Source organism: Poecilia mexicana, unplaced genomic scaffold (genome assembly GCF_051168715.1).
Source record: "Poecilia mexicana isolate PSO_F unplaced genomic scaffold, ASM5116871v1 scaffold_6, whole genome shotgun sequence".
NCBI classification, from domain to species: Eukaryota; Metazoa; Chordata; class Actinopteri; order Cyprinodontiformes; family Poeciliidae; genus Poecilia; species Poecilia mexicana.
This window is the reverse complement of record NW_028263375.1, coordinates 20,607,950-20,619,974: the sequence shown is the minus strand read 5'-3', so window position 1 is coordinate 20,619,974 and position 12,025 is coordinate 20,607,950. Positions and strand designations below refer to the sequence as shown.

The window sequence follows — 12,025 nt, the reverse complement described above, 5'->3', positions numbered from 1 at the left end:
AGTTTTGCCTGCAGGAGGTGACTTTAACAGGATCTACAATGCTTTCAGATTACCAAGACTGGACAGAGTGATGAACCTCGGGGCAGCTGTTCAGACAGCATGGGCACAGGACAAAGAGGGAGTCAGTACAAAAGAAGAGGCAGATCAGCTTTCACTGCTCTTTATTGTCCTACACTATGGAAAGCAGGACTGGGGCTTTCTCTTTTCAGTCTCCTGCGGTGCTGGGAGATGGACGGGGGAGTTGACGCTACGGGGACTCATGATTCACACACCCACCTGGGTTAGTGTGTGCATCGCATCGCTCGAACACACAATTACAAATCACAAGACCCCAAGGAAGAGGGGAACTTCAGCCACCCTGCCTGATTAAAAAATGAAATATATGAGGCTGGTCACAGTGCCTGTGTTCATGCAGGGCAGCAAACAGAGCAAGAGAATCCAGCCTCAGACAAACGCAAGCACAAACGATTGTGTCATTGACATAAATCAATCTTATTAGTAAACTTATAATGACTCCCCCAATGGTTTCTAACATCTCCTTATATTGGGCGATTACAATGTATCAACAAAAACAAGATTTTAAAAGTGTTTAGTGAATATTTGACCATTTCTGCAGTTAGGCTTTGCTCCACTTATAGCTGTAAGAAATGGAGCAGGTCAGGACAGCAGAACGCTTGTTCCCTTTCCAGGCCAACATGATATAAAAAAAATAAATAAATAAAAAATGAAAACATTAACTTTGCTTTGCACTTCTTCCCACTTCCATTAATCTATAATAAGATGTTCTGTGAGGAATCTGGGGGGGGGGGGGGACAGCAATATGCTCTACTTCATCCTAACCTAAAAAACTGCCACCATAAATAGAAATGACTAGACAACATTTCAAGAAAACTGAGTAAAAGCTTCTTGCTCTCCCAGCCACTTCTTTCATGTATTTTTTAATTGCATTCTGTTAAAACAATTGGAATAGAAGGTGTTGTGGTTGGTTGTGCTAAAAGCACTTCTCCCTTAACTGTGAATAAATAGCAATGCAAACTGAGGACATTTATCTGGTACTTTGAAAAATCAGGTAATGGGTTAATTTTGACAACTGTGCCACTATGCAGCCCCTACTAAAATTATGACTCTGAACTATTTAATTAAAAACAGTAGTGATCTTAAGTGGTGATCAAATAGCTATGATATATAGTCCTTATATCCACCTAAAGCTGATAAGCAATGAGGAGTAAATATTGAACATAATAGTTTTGTTTTGGGGGTTTTTGTTGTTTTTTTATGATCAAACTCTTGTGACAATCTTTTTTTTTTTTGTTTTTTTTTTATGTGGTAAAAACACAAGAGGCCAAGTAAAAGTTAAACATAAAATTACAACTTTTTCCTCAAAGTGTGTGTTTTCACCTCCTTCCAGAAACAAGAGAAAAAAGACTGATTTATGCAGACGAGCAGAAACCACACTGAATCTGCTGTCTGCACAACTGGCACACATATCCAACAGAGTTGGCACAGCAAAGACGGGGGTATTGAGGTCAGAGAGCAGAGTCCAGTGTTTGCTCATCAAGAGATCAAATCTTCTTGGACAGAAACCATCCTTCCAGGGTTTGTTTGAGGAAAAGAGAGGAAATATAATCGCTGAATGTGTCCATTGCCAAAATAATAAATAGTCCTGCAATCCTGACTGTTTAAGATAACTGCCTCCATCTTACATACTTGGCAAAAGACTTCTCATTTACATGAGTAATAAACCTAACAGAATGTTTTCCATTTAATTTTGGGCTGCTTAATATAGAGCTGACAGGCACTCTCTTACAGTGCATTCACACCAGCCCTGTTTAGTCTACCAAAAAACACAGGTATCGATTTGGTTGAAGTGAATTCTTCAACCAATTCTTTATGTGAATTCTTTATGTGGTCCAACTTTAACCACATACGGCATTTTTAAACACCACAAATTGTCTTCATGCACCTTTTCTGTACATGGAAAACCAACCTGGTTCTTTTATAGAACCAGTAAAGAACTGGCTTTAGCACCAGCCTGGATTCAGCACTGGAGCAACTTTGATAGAAAAATCATAATGTTTCAAAGAAATGCTGATGTGAATATTTGTGATGATAGTATAATGGTATTATTTAAAGAAAGAACTGATAACTAGTCCAAAGTATCTGAGTTTTCACAGAAAGTTGCACCTTTAGACATGTTTAGAAAGCACAAAAGAGCAATAAGTATATAAGTTCATTAAGTTTCTTTTGTCACCTGAAATTTGATTTGTTAGATTTACTTTAACATACTAATGCAATACTAAGTGGGACTTTGTGTGTGACCACTCACAATCATCACAATGAGCAGAAAAGAAGCAAGGATGACAGTCCTTTTCTGTAAACGGACCATTATTTTAATTCAGGGGCACTCCATAGATCTGTGGCTGGAACCACAGATGTGGCTTTAGTTTCCATCTCCAGAGAGGGAGGGACGAGTTCGGCCCAGAGCTTTTGAGGTCTGCCCGAGGCTCCTCAAGCATCCACCACTGCTGCTGTGTGAGGAGCTTAAGTCTCCCCCTACTGCAAAAACCACAATGAGCCTTTATTGTGTTTCTGATACGTTGAGAGCTCTGTGCATGTAAGACTCTTCCTATCCTTTTGGGTTACTAAAAGCAGACCAAGACCACTGAAAGGGAACACAGACAATAAGAACAGAAACCATATCAAAGAGTGCAGACATGCTATGGTGTCCAAGACATAAAGACCTCCCAATATGCAGCATTTATAAACAAGGCTGGAGTCTTATCTTCACCTTAGGCCATAATCAATCTGACTTCCATCTGCAAATAATGTTAGGCTGCAAGAAGTCATTCTTTCTGTAACAATGAGACCCCTATACACGCAAATTTCTCATCAGAGCAGTTGTGCCTCAAGGGGTGGTCTTTGGCTATTGATTAGAGGGGCAGCAGGCTCAATGGCTGCTCCCCCCAGGTCATGAGGTTAGGGCAAATAATAGAAAAATGGGGGGGAGGGCAACACCAAGCCATAAGATTAGTAAATTAAACTTCTGTTCATCAATGTGAAGTGTTAACCCTCCATGGGAAAATGAATGTGGATGGGGGAGAGAAAGATTGCTTTGAGAAATATGCAAGTAAAAAGACACTTTAAATCAGACCTCTGACCTTTCACCTTTTCCTTTGTTACTAAGCATCTTTTCTTTATCAAATGTGTTAACCAGTTTATGAAACACTTGGTATGTGGTGCCAGAAATAGTTGAAACACCCCGTTATTTCTCCCTTATGTGAAAAGACTTGGAACGTCACTGTTATCATGTGACTTGGTTTGGTCACATAAATAAGTGATTGTTTTAACCATAACACCCTGTGTCTATGTGTGACTATTATTATTTTTCAAGCAATAAAGGAAGTGGTTCTCTTGTTACTTTGTTGAGTTGATCAAAGCTACAAGACTATTGTTAGGCCAACCAACAACAGTTACAAAAGCAATGAAGATGCTCCAAGTCCTTTTTTTGGAAGTTTTTGAGAATCAGCAGAAAGAAAAGTATGACTGAGGGACAGATAAATATTTATAAGCACTATGGCAGGTAAATGGTTAGCCTTTAACCTCAGTCAAGTTGCTACACTTGCGTAATAGCTTTCTATCAGCACTACAGGGCCGTTTCACAGTTTTTCAATGAGCCTAGAATCATCATCTCTAGTTCAATATTAAAAACACTTAATTCTTTAAAACAATTTAAGAATCATAAATTATTACCCTATTTGTGTACACAATAAATGGGAATTTCTGTTCCTTTTTGCCATTATGACCACCTTAGAATAAGACAAACATAAATACCACAATATATGGATTTGGTAAATCTGAACTGAATTACTCTCCACTTTCTCACTTCTTTCTCATTTTCTTGAAATCAAAATTCATGTATAGTCTTGTATGCTTGATGCATTGTCACCCTCTTAATTTTCACTGTTCAGCGTCTCTGTCGTATTTTTCACAGTCAAACTGTTGTTCACTAGCAACAATCTACTGAACGGAAAGACCCAACAGAGGCCTCACAAATCTCAGCTTTGGTTCCCGAATCAATTGTGAAGTAAGCGATTGGTTATTTAACCTCACATTATCCAACTAGTAACTCATTTGATATGAAAATTACAGTAAAGTGGTAGTTACTGTGTCACAGTTTAGACCCTAACTTTGAAAGAACTTTCGCTTAGCGTACCACCCAAATCGTTTCAATCCATCCAAAATATTTCAACAACTGGTGTAAAAATGCTGTAGATAACAAATGTGAAACAAAGCAAAGCATAGGACCTCTGTCCAGACCTATTCTGGGCCTGACCTGCCATCCTGTCCCATCCCCCAATCTCCTTCCTCCTAATCCAGTCCTCCTGGGAGGCAGGAGTTAGCATGGCCCTGATGGTCAAATTGTGTCTGTTTGCCTTCCTGTCTGTCCATCTGCTAAGCTCCTGCTGTCAAGTTGAAGGAGTCAATACTGTAAACGAAGTAGTCTCAAATCTCTTGTAATCCCAGTTTATTTCACTTTTATCCAACAGTTTCAACTTTCCCTGAGGATAGTCCAGTTCTATCTACACCCTTAGCCTCCAGTGTGCAGCTCATTAACACACACTCCATGGTGATTCTTCTCTATGCTGCAACACATCCAACTGAGAGAACAGAAAAAAACCCCAGCAGAACCTAAAGAGTTTTACAGCCAAGCTAAAAGAAAAATAAACTTGTATTTTGCTGTATATGTATACTTCATTCACATCCTGAAATACCTTAGTTGGGGTCTCACTGTTATGGGTTAAATTTCATCTTATGGGGGAATAATCAGCATTATTCATTGCTGAAATTGTTGGTTCCTGCATGAATGTCAACCTGACGCCCCCCAATAAAGAAAAACCCTACTCATTTTCTGTCCCATCAGAAACAAGCAAAAGAAGCAACTGCTCTATGCTAGTCTGTTTTATTACAGAAAGTTTGATGTACAACCCAATTATACCTGAAAGTATTTCGGATTTTAAATATGGGATAATCAGGTTGGTTTCTTCAGAAAAACAACTGTGAAATAGCTCTTTAATAGAGTACCTGTTTAGAAGAGCACCAGGTTCATTAGTCATTGATCAGCTCAGAGCGCTACCATATTTTTTATTGGAAATGCGATTCAGTAAAAGAAAACATGTTTGGGGTACAACATCTTTTTTTTTTTTTTTTTATCTAGAGCCTATGGTGCCCCTAAGGCAAAGCCATTCTCTGTGGAGAGCCACATAACCCATTTAAAAACAAACACTACAGAGTGCTGAATACAACCCGAGACAGCAAACCTTGCTTGGTGGTTTGCTTTAGTTTAGAGAGACATAGACATGGGTTAGTAAAGGTTTTTTGGGGGCTGCAGGGATGTTCTTGTGATCTTTGCGACTCCAAAGAAAGGCACAGCAGGGAACCTGAAACCTTGCTTGTGGTCAGCAGAGTTTAGAGAAACTGCAAAAAATGGCTGAGCAGCCACAGATGGTGCTGTCAATAACAATTCATTCAACCATGGAAACGATCACTTGTAGACAAACGGCACATGCAGAACCATGCCACCTCCAGGAAGCATACAAGCAGACATAAAAGGAGTGGGTAGTAAAAGCAGATGGTAGATGTGTGAATGGACGGTGAGCTGAGCTGCAGAAGGTGTCAGAATTCCATTAGTATTTCAAACTCCATCCCCCATCAACACATCAGAGATGCCTACTGGGGTTAACCATTCAAGCACCACAAGAACTCAGAGTGAAAGATGCAACACTATCAAAAAATATCTGAAGCAGATATTATTGTTTCATAAATTGATTGAAGTCAGAAGAATGAAAGAAAAAAAATGCTGCATTTGCGACACAATTTCACTTGCCAGATGAAAGTGGCAACAGTTAGCCTATGCTGAATTTGACTAAATTTCCCTCCTTTATCAATTTTTCATGCCCATACCATCCTGTTGAAGCTTGCAGTGGAACTGCAGTTTATATTACATTTGCACATGACAACATCATTCCTTGGTGCAGTTGTTTACGTCTCAAAGTTTGTTATAGCACAACTCTATGTAACAGGGCAAGCCGCAGTGAGTGAGAAATGCTTCACCACAAAATGCTACAAAATAAGAGACCAGGCAGAAACCCAGTAATCATAAAGGTAGCCAAAATCTTGCTTGTTGGTGCAGACTCAAATTCAATTTGCGTTGCTGATGAAGGAGCTGCCAAACATTGTGGTGAGAGGGGATTTGTTAAACCCTGATAAGTTCATTTCTTCAGCTTTTTGAGTATTGTGATTGACCTCTTCATGAAACAAAAAGGCAAGACCTGGTAAGGCCTAGCAGCAGAGTGAGGAGGACAAAATGTGTTTAGGGTTTCAGACTAAGAATTGGCTTTGATACTTGATAAGTACTTGCATTCTTGTCACATCAGCAACATCTTCAGAACTTCCATCTCAGAAACATTGCTTCACATTGTCCATCACGCTCTTTCTCTGCATTATAACATTCACTATGGTTAGATTAACTTGACTAGATAATTTTGTGTATAAATTAAATATGTCTGTCTTGCAAAATACCTTCAGAATACAGCTGCTGTAAACTGAATTGAATCTTTCAAACTTTGTCCACTAACAAAATACGCGAAAATTTCTAACCTCCTGCAAATTATTTTAGTTTCTCTTCAAATTCAAAGCTGTACATTGGGCGATATTAAAATCACTAACGTGTGTGCACCAGTAACAGGGGCATCAGTACCATCAGTACCACAGGTTCCACAGAATGGATACTGTACAGAACACGTGTAGTACTGCAGGAGTAAGGGTGTTTATGGTTAGCGTTTTGAATAGACTACATACTGAACAGTTCTAAAGAATTCCATAGTTTCACAATGCTTTTTTTTTTTTTACAACAAACCACACTCTCCACGGTTGCTTACATTGAAAACTGAAAACATGTGCTTGTTTGAAAAACCAAAGTAAGAGATTTAAAGCTAATGCACATAATAAACTGAAATCAGTTTGTAATTAAAGAAAGATGCATATAGCTTTCTGTCATTCCGTAAGTGTTGAATTTACTTTTATTTACTTACAAACTGTATCTTAAACCAAATGACAGATTCCATCTCGGAGCACTTTTCTTTCTTTAATCCCCCTGAGTGCAAACATGCGTGGGCTCATCTCCCAGGGGATGAGGAGGGGGGGAAGTCTCCGGTTTCAGGCAGCAATGCAGGCAGGTCAAAGGGCAGCCTTCATAATGATCTAATAGAGGACGCCTGTCAGTGTCCCGGCATCTCAGTCACAACTCCCAGGTCACAAGCGCCAAGCCACAGCTTGACATGGAGCCAACTCCTTTACCACAGTAAAACACACAAGTGTTGCTGTTACAACATTACAAAAAAAAAAGCTTAAACACAGAGAGAATTGAAGGGTAGACATGACCTTTCTATCACCGTCTGAAATGTTTCAGATAAACAAACACTGATATCCACGATGCAAGTTGCACAAACCCAATCGTGGTAGTACATGTTTCTCCAAACCAGACTGCGTCTCGTTTCAGATGCCGGGTCTTGGCAATTAGAAAAACCTAATCACAAATGCCTCAGAGCATTTCAATAAATGGATAATATCCTTCTGAGTCAAAACAAAACTTCCAATTTCCTGTGGGATGCATGAAAGGGCTGGTGGAAAGTGTTTTAAAAGCAAATGTCAGCTGAATGACAAACCAGGCCACAGAACGGTAGTTTCAGCCATTGCAGGAAAGCTTTCAGACAGTCAGTCACCACAGAAAACTACATTATATACCCAACATCTCCTGATCCGAATAGCAATAACTCTGGGTAGAGCTGCTGTAATGAGAGAAATGTAACGCAAAATGGATTCTCATGGTTGTGTAAGAAAGTCAAGCAGCTCACGCAAAAGTTGTAAAAGCACCGAGTACAATTTTAGAGTTTGAAACAAAGCATGACTTAATGATCAAACACTGGCTTTGTCTTGTTTCCCTCATTGCTTCTTGTTGTGCGTTCTGAGCGGTTCATGTCTGCTCACCAGGCTGCCTCTGGCTTTCACAAGTTTTATTACTGATGCAATTATCATCACTGCAAACTCACACGTAATAAAATCTCCCTACAAGTGCAAACTCAGGAGCAGAAACAATCACTTACTGCTCAAATGAGAGAAACAAAATCATCAGCTTTATAGTTTGTGAGTTATTTCTGAACAGATCAGGCTCAACTTTGCAGATGATTAGTAGAATCAAAGAATGCTAACGTTTAAAAGTTTCAAAGGTGCAAAAATGTTCCATCATGCCATTTCTTCAGTTTACAGTGTCAGCAAGACACTATGGCTAAAATACAGGAGTTTTATTTAACTGTGTAAAGTATAAAGTAGTGTAGTGCCGTGTTAATGTTGCTGTGCTCTCTCTGTCAACTGACTGGAAGGCTGCTGCTGCTCTTGTACAATAACTTTTCCATATCATTTTAGCTACATATGAACCACCAGAGGATACAACTCTTAAACTATCAGGTTGAAAGCTTTCTGAACAAATCAGTATAATAACGCAGAAATAAAATACAACACTAGTATCCAACTTTAGAAGTATTCTGAAAAAAAAAAAGGTATCTGCATTTTAATAAACAAAAACATTGCTTGGCTCCGACTCTGTTTGGCCCATCAAGCAGCAGCTTTCCTCCGCACCAAATTGTTTTTCTTTCTTTTTTTTTTAATTCATCTTCCCTTTGAGTTCTGCATGACAAGATAGAAACTACCTCACATCTTGTTCAGAAAGCACTTAGTGATACTTAGAGCAAAAATAAAGGGGTCCTAAACATTCTTTGGAAATAAGAGCTCATGCTCAGCCACTTGTAATTTCCCCGTACAGCTCTGGCCCCCTTCTTATTCTTCATACAACCCACCACCCTCTTTAAATCTTGCCGACCTCTGCTAACCTCCCTTCTTTACCAGCCTTTAAGGCTGGATACATGGGGTGTGAATAGGTGGTATTTCAGCATTACTAGGGGCACTAAAGAACGGAGCTGGCTGGCCAGGGGCCAAATCCCCATGGTTACCCTGGTGCAGCGACTGCCTCTTTCCTGTGTGAGTCCGCCTGTGACTAAATCACCTCTGCTCTGCATGCATGGGAGACCTGAAGGAGTCGAGATGAGTTAGGGTGGCAATCATTACAGAGTCTTGCACACCTCTGAACCACCCCAGCAAATAAGTAGCAGATTTGCGCTTTAAGTGAGAGCTTGCATGGGGTAGAGACAGGGCATGAAAAAAAGCAAAACCCTAAAGCCACTAGTTCTTCTTGGGATGAATCCCATATTACCCCTTGACCGTCGCTTTTAGCCGTTCACCAAGGGTTGGGCGTCCCATGTCAAGCTTTATGGAGATGTTGATTTTAGGAGACGGATCCTGTCCTCACTACCAACCAGTACCTGGTTTGAAGACCATGGCATCACTCTGCTTGGTTGACCAAGCAACACCACCTGACCTAAACCCCATAAAGAATGTATGGAGTACTGTCAAGAAGAGTATGGACGAAACAGCACATCTTACAGTGTATATGAACTGAAGACAGCCATTAAACCAACCTGGTCTTTCTTAATCCGTCAGCATATCACACACTCAATGCCATCCACCTTTGATCCCTGTCATTTATGCAAGGATTCCCGACAAAGTACTGAGCACATTAACTGCAGGCTAACCATTCCTCAATCAAAATATGCATATTTTGTGCTCTTACATAAAACAATTCTGAAAAACCAAGTATTTTGGGTTTAATTAGCAGCATCCAACTAAAAGAACTTGCTCAAATTAATGTAATTTCAATTATATTCAGATTTTGAGGATTACCTGTTTCTGTAATTCAACAAGTGGTATCAAACTCTTGAAGGAGTGTCATTTTTTTGTAAAATGTTTAACACCTAAATTCTATGTCACGATACAGCGGAACTGATATTGGTCAGGGAAATGGGATTCAGCAATGAGCAACACAGAGTTTCATTGGTGCAACAATTTACCCCCCTTGCATGATCTCTGTCCTGATGGTGTGATAGCACATGATTTAACAACACTCTCACATTCAACTGAAAGTAACAGATTGTTGCTTCTGCATACTGAAAGAAAATCAGAAGATATGGTATCACTGGATTTTCTTTTCGTGTGAGACCTTGTTATCTTTTCTTTGGAACTGAAACAAATCTGATACGCACAATCAGATCAGACTTTTTTTTTTTTTTTTTTTTAGCAAACAACATCCTAAATCTAACACTTACCTTTTATTTCCCCCAAGTTTGACATGAGCAAAGAAAGGAAGATATTCCGATAACATTTTCATTCCAACAACCCCCGCCATCACTGGCTATGACTCATTCAGGTAGTGATGAACCAGCCTGGTCCCAATTAGTCTTTTTCCACTTCCTTACCTTTGACTTGGCTCTCATAGTCTGCGATGATTTCTTTATCCTTTTTGAACCTCGGTGTGGACATTGCTCCCCTCTTTGCGCTCGAAGCTCGTTGGAAAGTTCTTGGGAAAACTGTTTGTCAACAACAGAGCGGAATATCCTACAGTAGCGGACGCATCCTGCCCGTGAGGAATGAACGGCAGAGCCAGAGAATCCGCGTCAAGAAAATGACTATGTGAAGATATTCAACTCCAGCAGTGACGTTTGGAGCGAAGAAAACATGAGCCTTTACTAATGCAATGTTCCTCTTCCCTCCGAGGTGGATACAGACAAGAGCCAATGCGCAATCCTCTCCCAACCAATGAGTCTCCGTAGCACGGAGCAACAGCAGCGCTGCAGGAAAAACAAAAAACACACAAAAAAAACAAGCAGAAAACAGTCGCGCAAGTTTCAGGGGGTCTCTGTTAGAGAAGTGGCTCCAACAGCCCGACGAGGGAAAATGCCTCGCAAGTCAACTTTAGTCCGTAGAGAGCGAGCTTTTTTGGAAATGGTTGCCCAGTCTGGGACACGCACACGTTACCCCACCCGCTTGCTTTCCCCACGACGGTTTGTCCACCCCCTCCACCTCCAACTCCAACTCCCAGCACGCTCCGAAGCAGACAGGGCAGGCCGAACTGCAGCAGCTGGAGGCAGGCAGGAACACAGAGCAGGAGAGGGGGGTGGGTGGGATCTGCTCTCTCACTCACTCCCTGCCAGTGGACACAAGTGACACTCATGCCTACCCCCCCCCCAAAAAAAAAAAAAAAAAAATTAGATTAGATTTACGGTGAGATTGTGCAAAGTATTTCATTAAAAAAATAAAATAAAATTCTAGAGTTACTGCTTGGATCAAGACATTGCACTCATTAAAAGATTAATGAGTAGGATCAAGGGGAACTTTATTGATAATGTTTATGTAACACTGCTGTATTTCTTAAATAAATAAAATCTACAGGCTGTTCTAGTGCTGGAGAAGGCCGAGCTTGACAGAAGCCCCAAATTCCTCCTTGGCTTAAGGACACACTGAATCCAATAGATTCTTGTTTAATTTCTTGGGTGAAAAGTTTAGTTTTTCCCAGAGTTGAAGCAGCATCCGCTGAAGCTAAGCTAAACCAGAGCGCCATCTTGAGGCAAATTTAAAGCACAGTTGATTGAGTATGCTAGCAATACTGTCTGTGAAAAGGAACAGGGTGTAGAGAGCTTTATCGATTAAGTTTGAATGGCCAAACTCGCTGCATCTAAACCTCAGATAACAAGAGCAAGGCAAGGCCCTCGTGAATCATGTCAACTATGTTTGGGAATCCCATGGAAGAGTCTGGCTTGGCTGTTGCCAGGAGGATGGCACTTGCCTGACAACACTGTCAACTTTAAAGTTTGGTACCGAGGGACTGTTCCAGTTCCAACTCTCAGGAGTTGGGGCGGATTCTTGACTCCAATGGAAAGAACTTCTAATACTGTTGCGTATGAAAACACTCGACAAATGTTATGCTCCCAACTATGGAGGAACAGTTTGAGGTTTGGCTACTTCCTGCTCCAACAATGACTGCAAACCAATGGATGAAGCAATGTCATAAAAGACATGG

General features: G+C 40.5%; 1 protein-coding gene across 3 annotated transcripts in view; it reads right to left on the bottom strand.

Moving 5' to 3' along the window:
- Positions 1–11,920, bottom strand: part of LOC106918859 (SLIT-ROBO Rho GTPase-activating protein 1-like) — an 86,581-nt gene extending 74,661 nt beyond the window's left edge. For all 3 annotated transcript variants that reach the window (XM_014988898.2, XM_014988899.2, XM_014988900.2), the window contains exon 1: positions 10,425–11,920. In XM_014988898.2, coding sequence (XP_014844384.1) covers positions 10,425–10,488 — 64 coding nt within the window. In that variant the 5' untranslated portion in view covers positions 10,489–11,920. The remainder of the gene's footprint in view (positions 1–10,424) is intronic.
- Positions 11,921–12,025: the final 105 nt, after the last annotated feature.